Source organism: Ostrea edulis, chromosome 8, assembly GCF_947568905.1.
Source record: "Ostrea edulis chromosome 8, xbOstEdul1.1, whole genome shotgun sequence".
Taxonomy (NCBI): Eukaryota; Metazoa; Mollusca; class Bivalvia; order Ostreida; family Ostreidae; genus Ostrea; species Ostrea edulis.
In genome coordinates this window covers 54,551,032-54,565,902 of record NC_079171.1, presented here as the reverse complement: position 1 = coordinate 54,565,902, position 14,871 = coordinate 54,551,032, and the positions used below count along the sequence as shown (strand labels likewise).

Genomic DNA, 14,871 nt, shown 5'->3' with positions numbered 1-14,871 from the left:
ATATTTAAACATCTAATTCTTAAAAATGTCTTACCACAGCTCCCAGTAGCTCAGTGCTTAGAGCTTTCAGTTTCGAGAGGTTTTGAATTCGAACATTGAGTCATGACTGCATCAAACCTATTTGCGTTTTTCGACGTAAACATAGGTAGTGATTGTTGCTTCGTGGCATTTAGAAGTTATAGCAGTGGCTCTGTGCCATCTTAGGCATTGGCACATTAAAGAACCCTCGCTTATCTGGTTATGAGTGCCAAAAAGAGGTCTGTATTTGTATGACTTCATCTACACCTAGTAAAGTCTCAATATGAGGGGAAAAATTATCGAAGAGACGTGAAACATACATGCACAAACTCAAATCCGGAATCACAGTTCATTGGTCAGCTTGATATGTAAACATAAGGGAGTAAGGTGGGGCCAGTTTATTTTGTAATATGTAAGTTTTTTTAGAAAATATCCTTTGAACAATCTGTCAAAATGATATTCAATGTTGATTGAAATTAATATGACGCTCTGGACTAGATTGGAATACAATACCGTTCATACATGAAGTTTTGAACTGCATGTATTAGTGTCCTTATACTGTTCTACACTTAGAAGTTTTTTTCAAATAAAACTCTTTATAGTTTATAGCATCTTCGCAAACCAAGTATCCGATTCGCTTACTCTCATACCCCCTTGACGGATTTAGTTGCGACTGAACTGCCATCCTACGGATCGAGTGAGTTATCGTTCTTGACGAAAACAAACTCTAACCAATCAGATAACGCATTATAATTTCTGTTACATGTGTATGATTACAAAATGGAGTTGACAGATGAAACGTAGGGGCATTTTATCCGCTCTGCTCTCTATCACACATATAGATACATAATGCATAATACAAAATGCTCTGGAAAGTCAAAGCGCGACATTTCGAAGGCTTAAAATGTGACTAAATCCGCCAAGGGGGAGATGGGTGTCAGCGATTCGGACACTTGGCTTGCGAAGATGACTTTATATATGTTGCTTCCATTGTGAATGACCCGTCAACATTCTAATGCGACTGAAATATTTGGGTTTTTTTTTTTTTTTGTTTTTTTTTTTTTACAGGATGAATACCAACTTTGCCATGATGTTGTGGCGGAATATTTGCAAAATGACGGTGTGTACGCAAATTGTTAACGACGTTCATCTTATGGAGTGCGTAAGAAATGAATTTCGTAAAAAAGAAAAAAGGTTGGAGGTTGTGTGGTTTTGATTTTTTTTTCATACCGTCAGGTACTTTGTGAAAACGTGATCTCTTCAGCTGTGTATTTTAATGAGGAAAAAAATAACTGGACATTTTTTTTTAGTAAAATGGTTATAATGTTATTGTGATTGATACATAGACAATAGGAGTCTGAGTGTGCTGGACGACATGCTGCTTAAAAGCAAAAATAATCTAGATATAGTGATCCTTCCATCTTATGGAATCCAAATGTGAAATTGCTGTAGATTGACCATCAATTCATAACTGAAATCAAGTTAACATAACTTTACACCCAGTCACTGGGGGTTTTAACTACATGGATTTGATTTGCTAACTGATTTATTTCTACTCGTCGAAAATTTAAATAGCCGTCTATGTATGTCGTGTTTGTGCAGTATAAATGTTTCAATATCATTTTAACTAAGGTATTTGTGATTGCTTATCTTACATCCTTTTTAATGTGCTTTTTGCCTATTTCAGTTGGTTTTGTTTATGTTTACAATGTTTTATATCATTCTAATGTTTAAGCCCTTCAGAGTATATGTATTTTTGTATTACATTTTTACTATCATTTAAATAATTATGCACTTTAAAGAAAATTTATATCATATTTTTACAATCATTCTAATGTTTAGGCGCTTTATAATTAGTATGTTACTATATCTAAAGTTAAATAAATGTTGGATAATAATTGTAATTAACCAAAAGCTGTATTCTCTCATCGAATAGAGTTACATTTGTCTGATTGGATGTTTGGAAAGATAACAAAGTTAATAACAGGTTAATATATAATAATTTGATTTGAATTTTTTTTATGATTATAGGTTTTTTCAAAAAGTATGCAATGAATTAAATTAATCTAATTATACATTAGTAGTTATTAATTCATCTAAAGGTCTTTTTTTTCTGTACATGTACTTAATAAAAAATGACTTTAAAAATCACCCTTACTTTTATTTTATGTTTGATAATTACCTCAAACAAAAAAAACTCCCAACATGTGCGAATAATGAACGTGAAAGGTGTATTTCATGTTCGTATTATTTGAAAACAAAATGTTGAATCCTGAAGAAAAGGCACATGAATATTTAACACAAGCTTTTTCTTTTCTTAACTGAAAAGAGAAAAACACCTTATTATCACGTTCTAATTATAACAGCAAACTATTTTATGCTTTACGCAAGGGAACTCTATATGGATGTAAAGTGGGGAATAAATGCAATACTATTTTAAACTGTGAATTTTCAGATTTACCTTATTTTAAAAGAATGCAATTTTAGTAGAAAATGATCTGAAAACAATACAACCCCTGTCAGACGAACTACACAACGGTCGTCATGTTTAACGACTGAGCTACCCAGGTAGCATCTTCACAAGTCAAGGGTTATTGATTCGTTACCTCGCACTAACCCTTTGACATCAGTCGCTATTTAAAAGTTGGGCTCGAGAAGAAGCATATGATTGGTTTGCAGCCTGAAGCTGCAAACCAATCAGACAACGGCTTTTATAATCGGTCGAAAACTAAACTAAACAGTAAACACGAATGGCGACGGCATTATGGTGTAGAATTTGTGGCCAATTAGGACAAGACAGATACCGTCGATTGATTTTCGGGAGTTCGTTTTGCTTGAAGAAACAATTAGACGAGGTTTTGGGGTATGAGCCGAATGAAAATGATGGATTGTCAAAGTACGTTTGTCGACTATGTTTTAACAAATTAAACAAGTTGTCTAAAATTGACTATGAACTAAATAATAAACTACAACAATTAAAGGACGATGAATTATTGATTGCGTTACGAAATAATTTAACACGCAATGATGTTGAAAAGTGGGGCGACTATCAGCGTCACTGCATTTCCCCCCAAAATAATGGGAATAACTTCGTAAGATAGCGATTTACCACTGCCGGTTTTAGTCCCAATAAAAACATCTTTTTCTTTTCTGATACATGATATCGAAAGCTTTTGGTTTTCAGTCAAATGATCGATTTGATGTTTTTCACATATCTTTTCGTCAACGGACGCCATTTTTTACTTTCTGTTTATTCCCTTACCAAACTTTCATCTGAAACAAGAAATCCCATTGGCTGATTTATTTTAGCATATTGCGTCATCCTTTTTCTCGAGCCCAACTTTTAAATAGCGACTGATGTCAAGGGTTAGTGCGAGGTAACGAATCAATAACCCTTGACTTGTGAAGATGCACAGGTAGGCGAAAGTCAGCCATTATGGCGATATATTTTTCATCCCTAATTTACAGTTTAGCGGGAAATATTCCATATACATTTTAAATTCGTATCATTATAATTTTGTGTTTAATTGCTGTTTTTATCTTCTTTCAAATACCTTTAGGATCTCGCACTGAAATTGGAAAGACGATGGAACTGTACACAATGACTAATCTATCGTGAAAGTAATCGGGCGCCTGTTCTATGTCTAATCCTAGAGTTATGGGACTTTGATTGTTAAACCCATCTTTCACAGAGCTTGTCAGCAGCGTTTCGCCTATAATGTGCGTCGAAATGCTAAGTAAATTGATACCGTGAATTATAACCATGTGAAGACATTTATAGACTATTTACTGCTGCGTCATTGTAAAGCTTAGTAACGTGGACTGACGTTAGTGATCATGATAGGGATTCGTTATGAGAGGGTCTGTCAAACATTTTAGTGTTTTTAAATTCCGTATAAAACACTGCAGAGCGCCTTGCATGTTGAATTAAAATAAATCTGACGGAACATAGATAGTATACACAGTTTTTGGAATAAGTATCAGCCGTACAGGATATTACCGACAAATATATGAATCTCCCTAATATGAATAATCTCAGTGGTAAAACGTGGGGCCTGCTCTCGTCAACAACGATAATTTTCTGAAAATACTTTACCCAAAACATAAGTTGTCAAATCAATCTTAAAAGTTAGCCGCCTCTCACATTTGGTGAACATGAAATAACTTTAAATTATGCACCATCTGGAATTATAACAATATCACAACCAATATATATATAGTTTTATATTACCAGGTTCTGAGAATCATGATAAGTTATGGTTCCTCATAAGTTCACTGAAGTAAAATCGACCTAAGGTCATTTTCAAATGGTCAGAGTCATTAAGGGACAGGGTCAGAATTCCATGAATCTCGCCTTTGTCGACTCCACGAGGAGCCTTCTCAATTTCTAAGTATCATCTTTTTTTCCAGCCATTATACTGTGGAATTATTAGAATTCGTGGTGGCTCAATTTTCATAGAATTTACATCCGCAACGAATGGACATTCCAGAGTTGTCTTTCTTACAAATATATAAATCCACGAAATTACGTTCCCACGAACCCGTAAAAATTCAGCAATCCACGAAAAATGGCCGCCACGAATTTAAATGATTCTACAGTAACTGAAGGTTCCGTACACGTAACACACTGGGCAATGGCACAATAATGATTGGTAATTGCAATACATGTACGATATTGAGTGTCATGCATATAAACTAAAACTAAAAGGTCAAAGTGTGTGACTCGTCGCCTAAAGCTGATATATTTATATGAGTGAAACATTCTTGACAGGACATACAACATACAAATAAAACACTTTACGGCCATTGAAAATGGTCACTGTTTCCAGACAAAACTGGAGCCAGACCCAAGAGGCACCAACCATTTCATGTATTCAAATAACATAATATCAACAGATAAAACCTATCGAGGTATGAAGTCAGCCGTGGAGTTTGGAACTGTAGTTATAACATTATGAATTCATATTTCAGCGGCATTTTCTTCTCAACTACCATCAATGTGTGATTTCTCCGAGAACATGATTATTTTAACAGGCATTTCTTTGCATGTTCAAATAAATAGTAGCATGCAATGATAGAGGCATACGTGACCAATTGGATTTTTGAGAGAGAGAAAATCTTAGTACTTTTCTCTCGTCAGTAACTTACAAAGGCAATAGTGGGTGATTGCTCCTTCGCAAACTCTCTGCATTACTTATGGACAATGTATGCCGTAATTCCTCCGTCAAAATAAGTCAATCTATTGTAAGTTAAATATATTATGTACTAAGGTGTGCATTTGGGGTCAAATATACCGAAAAAATAGAAAAGTGTAAACACACACACACACACACACACAAGAAATGCAATTTAACCTTCCTGCAAAATAACTATTAGCGTCATTTGTCATCTTTCAGTATTCACAAAACAAAATAAAAAAGAAATTACGTGAAACAAAAAATTACCAACTATATTCTTTTTTTTTTTTTCATGCATATATTTCCTTAGGCGTTGAGAAGAAAATGCCGCTGAAATATGAATTCATAATGTTATAAAAAATAGTATCTGTCATACCTCTTAGTGAAACACATTAAAATAAAGCATTAAAAAGACTTTAAAAATTACAAACTTAATCTACCGTAATTAATCTGAAATTTAACACGTAGAGTATTTGGGTTTCTGAATTTTCCTGAATTTCTTTCTTTTCGTAATAAATGATTATTTTCATGACACAACTCTGTCATAATGGAATTTAGAATTAGCGCTTCATGAAAAGTATGCCGATGTGAAGCTTGCAGTTCGTCTCCTCATATAATTTCAAAAATGAAGTTTCCTTTTTATGTTTACATTACCCGTTTCTATCTGTCGGAATACAAGTATTCTATTTATCAAGATTCGTGCACGCATCGTCCACACCTGTACCACATTCATGAGGAAATGCCTACCATTACAATACGCTAAAGCTATCAAACGCAAGGATATTGGAAATGTAAATATTACTGAATGTCTATGAATGTCAGTGCGGCTGTATGCCCCGCGTTGTTAGAAATTCAAAGATAGGTGTCACAGTTTTGCTGATATCCTTTCAATAAGAATATGCAGCATCTTAGCTCAGCGGGTTGTTAATGAGAATGGGTTTCCGCTGCAAGTGAAGTAAACTTTTGATTTACTTGTTGGACGAAATAAAATTTTCAAATGTTCAATACTGGGAAAATGTGTAAACTGTTATACTATAATGTTTGACAAACAAAAGATTTTTTTTTTTTTTTGTTTTGTTAAACATCCGATTTCAGGAACACCAGTGTTGTTTTATTGAAGTAATGAACGAGAAAAACAAATGAATATTAAATCGTAATACAGGTCGTAACAGAACCCATATCCCTTTATGTGTAAATAAAATGATATATAAATAAACACGTGGCCAACAACAGTCTACACAAACAGATGTACACAACACAAAATGTCTGAAGATATTTGAACATTGAAATTATGAATTAAAACCTTACAGAGCCCCAATTAATCCTCGTATAGAAGGAATCCTGCAAAACTGTTTGCAAAGCTTGACAACATGACACCAGGTGGCGGATCTCGGCTCTTATGGGCACGGACCCAAACTTCGTCCCCTTTGTTCAAATGCACAACCACCATATTACTTCCATTTACACTAAAGTTCGGATCCGCCCCTGAGTACGCACAAGCCGATCTCGTTTCTCCATTAATGGTTAGGTCCACTCCAAGTCTCATATGAGGCCTGGTCAAGATGTTGAAGAAAAACACGTAACTTCCGGCAATTTCACATTTGAATTTCCCGCTTGATGAGTCATAACCTCCTCCTAAGTTGTATTCCACTAAATCGAACACGATTGTCTGGTTTCTTCTTACGTCAGAAATAGCGCCCTCTAGACTGATCTGAGACGTGAACGCTACACGCGGCGAACCTGTAAGTACAAAAAAAGAACTTATATCATAGAAGTGAAGATAGCAAACAGTGATACATTTCATAGATTCTATAAACGGTATCAGGACAACTCGCCCCCAAGACAACTCGCTCCCTCCTTGGGACAACTCGCCCCTAAGACAACTCGCCCTCACGAAAACGCGCCCCCTCTTCGGGACAACTCGCCCCCTCTCTTGAAATAACACGTTCCTTCATGCAAGGTGAAGATAACGAATCATACATAATTATTATTTTTGGTCTAAATTACGAAATTAAAAGAAGGGAAAAGACAGACCTCTGGGTATACAAGAGGTGAGACCAGGTGCCTAGGAGAAGTAAGCATTCCCTGTCGATCGGTCATACCCAAAGTGAGGCCTATATCTTGATGAATGCTGGATGACTCAATCCCAAGATAATTCGCCCTCAAAAAAACTCGCCTCGTCTCAGTGCAACTCGCCCCCAATATGATATATTATATAAATTAGAGCATGTTGTTGAGGGTAACATTAAACATTTTCACCCCGCGAAAACCATTGTCAACGGAGGCTACGCCTCGGTTGACAAGGAATCCTCGAGGGGTGAAAATGCTCAATGTTACCCTCAACTACATGCAATATTTGTTTTATCATACTAAATGTTATATAAACAACAAAGCAGAAAGACGTACGTCTGTTGACATTTGATCAATCACTGTCATGCGATATTTCGTATATCGATGCGGATAATCGTGTGTATTACAAACGCTCAAACGACGTCATCTAACAATCTACGGCGAACCGTATGCGCATAAATTTGACGCATGTGATTTTTTTTTTTTACAATATCATCCGTTGTCGAGTACTGTTACCCGTGGCTACATACTATCACCCTGGAGTGCGTGCTTTCTGTTCTCAGAAGGTAAAAATATGTTGTTGTTTTTTCAAATGTTTCTCGACCAATCAAATTCAATTATTTTACATGAAAGTGTAATAAAAATATATAATTGCACTTTAATCCTACATTGTGTGTGTACACGTGTGTGTGTAATTGTAATTTTTTTTTTACACTTCTAATCTGTACAGATCTATACGTCTTTTTATTTCATGCTTTAACACGTATGGTGAAATTCAAGTAGAATTTTACGCAAATTAGTGCATTTCATAAAAATGATATAATTTTTTTTTAATTTCAATTGCCTAGGAATTATATTAATTGATCTTCACGTAATTGATTAAAAGAAATAGATGTCTCCAATATCAAGACGATTTTGAGGGTTTGTTGTTGTTGTTGTTGTTGGGGTGTTTTTTTTTGGGGGGGGGGGGGGTATCAATACGGTATGTATACTACATACATGTAAGTGTAAATATGAAGCGAAGCGTGAATATTCTGATACATGTAATTATGTTTTAATACGTTTCTCATCTAATTCTTCTTGAATATCATAAAATTCTCATTTATCATAACGGCTTTGTTTTACTGATTATTTTCAAAGTGAAAAGAACTCACATGTTAAGGATTACCTTAACATTTGAAGTAAATATATAAAAGCGTGAGGGAAATCAAACAATTAGATTTTTAATTTTTAAAACCTGAACGGATGTTCCGTGTCACAGTAGGTGTGGCACGCTAAAGAACCTTCACTCCCCAATGGCCGTAAACGCCGAGCATAACCCTAAATTTGAAGCCTTTCTCCATATGAGTGAAAAATTCTCGAGAGGGACGTTAAACAAGATACAATCAATCAATCAATCAATTAGAAATAAATGATGGCGGTGTCGCTGTGTATATCAAGCTAAACTTTTCAATTCTAACATTTTTTTTATTGAACGATAAAAGTGCAAATAATTTTAAGTCAAATTTTGCGAGGGGCGGGGCTGCTATAGATGCGTATTCTAATATTAGGACGCAGTACACGAAGGGTTGTTTTCCCGGACAGTCAGACGTGCTGGTCTAATGATAAATGCAAAGGATATTGTTTTCTGATGTATGACATTTAATAATTACCAATACATAACTTTATGACGTTTTTTATACATAATTAGTAGCTGTGGTTCATTAATTACAAGTATGTGTAAAATGAAAATGCAGTCATATTTAGGTCAGTTGTTAATTGTATGTGAGTTGGACGTTGTGTGTATTTTGTCCTTCAAACATGATCTAATAATGTCCTGATGCATGCGAGGGAATCGATTGTCATGATAATACCGCTCGTTTATTGATTAATCGTGTGTTGTTTAACGTCCCTCTCGTTTATTGATTAATCATGTATTGTTTAACGGGGTGGGAAAGTCGACTAGTTCGAATTTACAATTACTATATACATGTATATAAATACTTGTTCATTTCCTTTTCAACGAAGGACAATATTCAGTTGTACTGTTTCAATTCAAAGCATGCACATAAATTCAGCACGAAAAAACGAAAGACGGTGCATAACCTGCGATGTCTGAAATCAAATTCATAAACAGTAAATTAATTTTATTTTTAATTAAGAAGATGTTCTTTCTGGAAAGTCAAACACTGGGCGTATTGTCAGCGTGGCACGACATTTCTCAAAAACTATAACAAGGTTCCTTAATTTGCATTGGGTGATGGTTAAACACGTGATAATTATAATTCTTACAAGCAATAATAGACCCGTTATTTCTCCACGGCCGCTAATTTATGCAAAAGAGAACATTTGATTAAGATTTGTGGTCACCTAAACGGCACTGTGTGACTTTGTATTCAACTTCCGGAAAATATTACGATAACCGTAAATGACACGATGAAATGTACAAACGAGGGAGGGGGTGAAAGATGCATTGCTGTATGAAGTACAGTAATGTTATAGATATGGGTTCATACATTTACATGCGCGGATCCAGATAGGCGCACATCTTCCTTAAAATTGGTTAAATAGCGGTTTAGTTTTTGTCTATATGCATGCAGTTTATAATAAACTCCGGAAAGTCTTATTCCCCCTGTTATGAATTATCGAGGTAATCCTCCATTTCCTTCAGGAAAACAAATCTTGATCTGATCTTTAAAATTTCTTTCAGAAAAATAATCTTGATCTGATTTCTGAAATATTGTTCAGAAAAAAAATTCTTGATCTGATCTTTAAAATGTCGTTCAGAAAAACAATTTGGTCGAATTTGGAGAACATGCTTCTTGTTTTGTATTTTTTTAGTACAGAGCAGTCAAAATTTTTTATGTACCATTAATCATTCATGGCTTTTCATTCAAGTCAAGGTGCACTCCAAAACAGTACATGCAACAGACCACTTCTTCCATTCCAAGATTTTGATCAAATACATCTAAAAATTTATAAAGTGAAATGTCAAATATTGCTATCTAATTCTACTTGTTATTTCTTTTTTCCCCTTTTTCCACCACATTATTAAAATTTAATCTTTTTTTTAGCTATTATGTTTGTTTTCTTCACAAATTAAGAGAAAGTGCAGTCGAAATATTCATCAGCTTGAAACCATGCCAGCATATGATTTATATCGGTCTATCACTGTACATTTGTCATGCCCTGACATCATATTATATATATACAAGCGAATTAACGAGGCCTTAGACAGCCCTCCCTTGTTTTTCACGAGCTCCTGTGATCTCTCGTTCTTTGAACGTCATGTTAATTACATATTACATTAATATTTAGCGAATCAATTTCATTCATATTCTATTATCACATTTCTAAATCAAACGTTAATCATATCTGCATGTAGCTGCCCCGGATACGTTGTTTTAATGGTGTTGGAATAATTTCGACTTATTTTCTCATAATCCGATTCTCTGAGAAAATGTTTTGGAGTGTCGATATATTTGAAATGCATCAGTATATTTTGGATTTAATAGTGATGGAAATAATTTCGGCTTATTTTCTCATAACCCGATTCTCTGAGAAAAAGTTTCGGAGTGTCGATATATTTGAAGTGCATCAGTATTTTGGATTTTAGGAGAAAAATATTGATGGCTATATTGTATCAGACAACACTATTCAAATGAAGCAATGACGTAAACTGTATTCAGAGGTGGGGTGGGGGATGGGGGTGGGGGTGAGTAGTTCAGCTATGTATCTCTATTATATTAACTAATACCCGCGTGGTCTTTATAACGTACAAGTCGCAGTGCTATGTAAGAGGTTAGATAGTTAGAAAGTTCGTGTCGTGGTGGGGAGGAGGGGGGGTGTAGGTTGGAGCCCCGTCCCCTCCTACCTTGACCGCGTCAAACCTAGATGTAATACATATATGTAAAAATAGTGACTTCTCCAACACCAAATGCTCGACTCGCGGAACTGAGAGTCACGGATCTTTCTATTGAGACCATATTACAATAGACTTCGCAACTATGAAAATAACTCATACTGCAACGGCCGTGAGTAACATGCGCATAGGTCTAGATTTGTGGCACTTTCTCTACACTTGGTGACTTTTCAACACCATTAAAAATCCTTGAAGGGACGTAAATCAATTAAACAAACAAAATCCTCTGCAACTTTACAATATAGCTGTGATAAAGGCATTTGTTGCTTGTTGTTGCCGATACTTTTTTATATCAATCTGTACCCTTTGCTAAGTGTCCAATATCCACAAACCTTTTTCCCTTTTACCGCGTGTCTCATTTCAACTAGCCTACACCAATACGATATGCGTCTCTTATTTGCATTTAGAGCCTCGTTTTAAAATACAAACCTGCGCCTCTTGTTTATAATGATAGGAACCTCGTTTTAGAATGCTAACCTGTGCCGCTTGTTTACAATGATAATTTTATGAGCCTCGTTTTAGAATACTACGCTGCTCCACTTGTTTGCAATGATATGAGCCTCGTTTTAGAATACTAACCTACGCCTCTTTGCAGAGCTACCTGGTCAGTGTAATGAAAACTGGACGGGCGAGGGCGTACGTCTCCGATGCTCTCTTTCTTCTTCTGCAGGGACTTCACATTATGACTAAGCTGATCAATCGCGTCGTCGAGTCTTCCATTTCCTCTCTCTATGGAGGTCACGTTGTACATGAGAGTATCGATGACGTCATACAATGCGTCAAATTTCATTTGAATTGACGTCATATTCCCGCCAAGTCCCAATAGAGAGTCCCCGAGTTTCTTGTTTCTTTCATGGTAAACGTGCACGTTGTTCTTTAAATCGAAAAGTTCTTCATCCAGTTTGTTGTGTTTTCTGTGGACAGATAATATTTTCTGTGTTAGATGTTCATTGTTGTCATCTAAGTCTGCGTTCTTGTCGTACAATGCTGTCACGTTTTCTTTGATGTGCATTACCTCTTTTTTCAACCATTTCTCATTCTGTTGAAGTTCCGTCATATTTTGCTTCAAGTGATTCATATTTCGATCAAACTGTTCGTTCCTTTCCCGTAAGGACGTCATATTGTTGGTTAATCTAAAAATAACAACCGCCATGCCTTCACCACTGTCTTTGTGAGCGTCTAGACGTTTTCCCATTTCCTTAACACTACCTTGAATTACACTACTGATACTTTTAACAGAGCTAACGTTGCCTTTCAAATTCAGTAGAGAAGTCACCTGACCTTCATTTTCTACCTGCAGTGACGTCACGTTATTTTCAATTCCAACCATGATATCGCTTAACTTCGCCGTGCTTGACTGCAGAAACATCAGATCCTTGGTTAATCTTAAAACGATGTCCCCGAGGTCTTTGCTACTTTTCTGTGCCACATTAACGTCAACCTGAAGTTCAGATACTAAGGTGCCCATGCCCTTAGTACTTAAATCTAATGACGTCAGATTTCCCATCGTGCTAGTCAGATTTTTATGTAACACCTCACCCTGTTTCTGCAGTGACGTCACTTCCCCATTCAAATCAAACAGTTGATCGCCGAAATCGGTTTGATTGACACCAAGAGATTCCACCTCGTTTTGAAGTTCCAAAATCACGTGACTATTATTGGCGCCATTTAGTCTTACTTCTTCCATTTCACCCATGATTAAGGAATGTTTTTCTAGGAATTCTGTTTTACTTAATGTCCTTTCTTTTATTTGATTAACTTCGCTCTGTAATTCCTCAATCACGTGACTGTTCATTCCGTTCGCGGTTTTCATTTCGCCGATTTCCTGCGTCACCGAAGTGTATTTATCCTGGAAGACCCTGGTATCCACTGCCGAGCGTTTTAACTGTTTCAAGTCAACTTGAAGCACTTCGATGTCATTATTCTGTCGAGAAATCTCTTTTTTAACTTCCCCGAGTTCGTTCGAAAAATTGGTGGAAGTTTCTTCAATATCCCTGTTGTTTTGGCCAACCATTTCCTTCATATTCGTATTGGACTCACTTAAGTTCAGCTTAACTTCAATCAGTTCGGAATTCAGCTGAGTGTTAAGTTTCGACAGGGCCGCCACCTGTTGTATAAGGAGCTTTATGTTCTGATTCTGTTGCCTCTGTTCCCTCAGAATCGTAGACACCTCTAACTGCAGCACGTTGACGCTATTCATCACCGTGGTGGTGATCATCGATTCCCGGGAGACGCGTTGACGCAATCGCTCATAATCACTGATCGATGACGTCAGAGGATTAGATCTGTCTTCCGTTACAGCATTCGATGCTAAAGGAAAGACCAAAACTACGAAAAATATAGCCAAGTTTAACATTTTAGCTTTCATGATATTTGGAGACAAACGTGCAGTGCGTTCATAATGATGATGGTCAAATGAGAAATGGAAATGTCGAGCCGCGGTAAAGAATGCGCGCTTTCATATTTTATTGTGTCCCAGACCCTAAAATTAGTTTAATTGTATGCGGAAATTTTAAAGTAGACGAGATGCGTGTTGAGCAATAATGGATCCAGATGTGAAGTGTACTGGATGAAGACGTGAGGCCATTCAAGCTGAATATTTTATTTCATTATAACTCCGGCGTGCTTGATCTTTCTGCTGTCAGGGGACTGCGTGTTGACTCGGTGCAGCGGTGAATATATAAAAATGTTGTGTGACGGGGCTGTCAGACTTTGTCTTCAACGTAAATACATGCCGAAAAATGAAATACATCACTGTTTGTATACAAATATATTTCAGATTCCGACAAACACCATAATGACATGTATAAAAATCACTTATAAAAGAAAGTGTCGTGTTTTGTACACAAATGTATCCGATTCCGGCAAAATTCGTCAAGTAAATTATACAAACAAAATATACCTTAATTGGTTTGTATCTTTTAAAAATATATAATATACAAATATCTAGAAATATGTAAGAAATGCACCTCTGTTTAGTGTATATATTTGTCTGTATTGTGACCCTGAGTAGAGTATATTTGAGTCATTCATTGCCCTATCGTCTACTCTCGGATTTACTGTTTCTCTCTCTATTTTGTTTTCGGTTAGCTTACATTGAATTCTCAAATCCTTGCAAGAAACATCAGTGATCAATATATTAATTTTTGTCAAATCTGGAACATCTGAGAAAATTCAGATTAATTGCAATATATTTCACACAAAATGGTCAGGTACGGAACTAGCCTCTTGTCGCTCGCTGTGTGCACTCGGTGTCTGTCATCCTCTGGCGCGACCTCTATTGAGCGGTGAGGGTCACCTCATCCTACAGCACGACCTCTATTGAGCGGTAAGGGTACCTCATTTGAGTGGTGAGGGTCATCTCATCTTCTGGCGCGACCTCTATTGAGCGGTAAGGGCACCTCGTTTCCTCGTGACAAACTCTATTAAGCGGTAAGGTACGTTCATTTCCTCGTGGCGACCTCTATTGGGTGATAAGGGACACCTCATTTCCTCCTGGCTTTTCCATCCCTCATGGCACCTCCCTCTTCCTGCCGGTTGCGGTATCTCAGTGGTAGAGCGTTTGCTTCGTAAACCAGAAGGTCGTGAGTTCGAGTCCCACTCGCGGCATGGCCGCGTCAATCTTAAAACGGAAACATGGGTAGTGATTGTTCTTTCGCCAAGCGCTCGGCATTTAGAAGTGAGAATGGCGGTTCTTTCGAATAT

At 36.5% G+C, this 14,871-nt stretch overlaps 2 protein-coding genes across 2 annotated transcripts in view; one reads left to right on the top strand and one right to left on the bottom strand.

The window, feature by feature from the left end:
• The window catches only part of LOC125661972 (receptor-type tyrosine-protein phosphatase alpha-like), a 119,693-nt gene extending 117,523 nt beyond the window's left edge, over positions 1 to 2,170 (top strand). The window contains exon 27 of the mRNA XM_056146483.1: positions 1,087 to 2,170. Within this exon, the coding sequence (XP_056002458.1) occupies positions 1,087 to 1,158 (72 nt within the window). The 3' untranslated portion in view covers positions 1,159 to 2,170. The remainder of the gene's footprint in view (positions 1 to 1,086) is intronic.
• A 4,165-nt stretch (positions 2,171 to 6,335) lies between these two features.
• On the bottom strand, positions 6,336 to 13,589 carry LOC125661940 (myosin-6-like). Its single transcript, XM_048894110.2, has 2 exons — positions 11,746 to 13,589; positions 6,336 to 6,935 (listed from the first exon to the last, which is right to left on the bottom strand). The coding sequence occupies exons 1-2, from the start codon at positions 13,532 to 13,534 to the stop codon at positions 6,514 to 6,516; spliced, it is 2,211 nt and encodes a 736-aa protein (XP_048750067.2). The 5' UTR covers positions 13,535 to 13,589; the 3' UTR covers positions 6,336 to 6,513.
• Between the last annotated feature and the right edge of the window lie 1,282 nt (positions 13,590 to 14,871).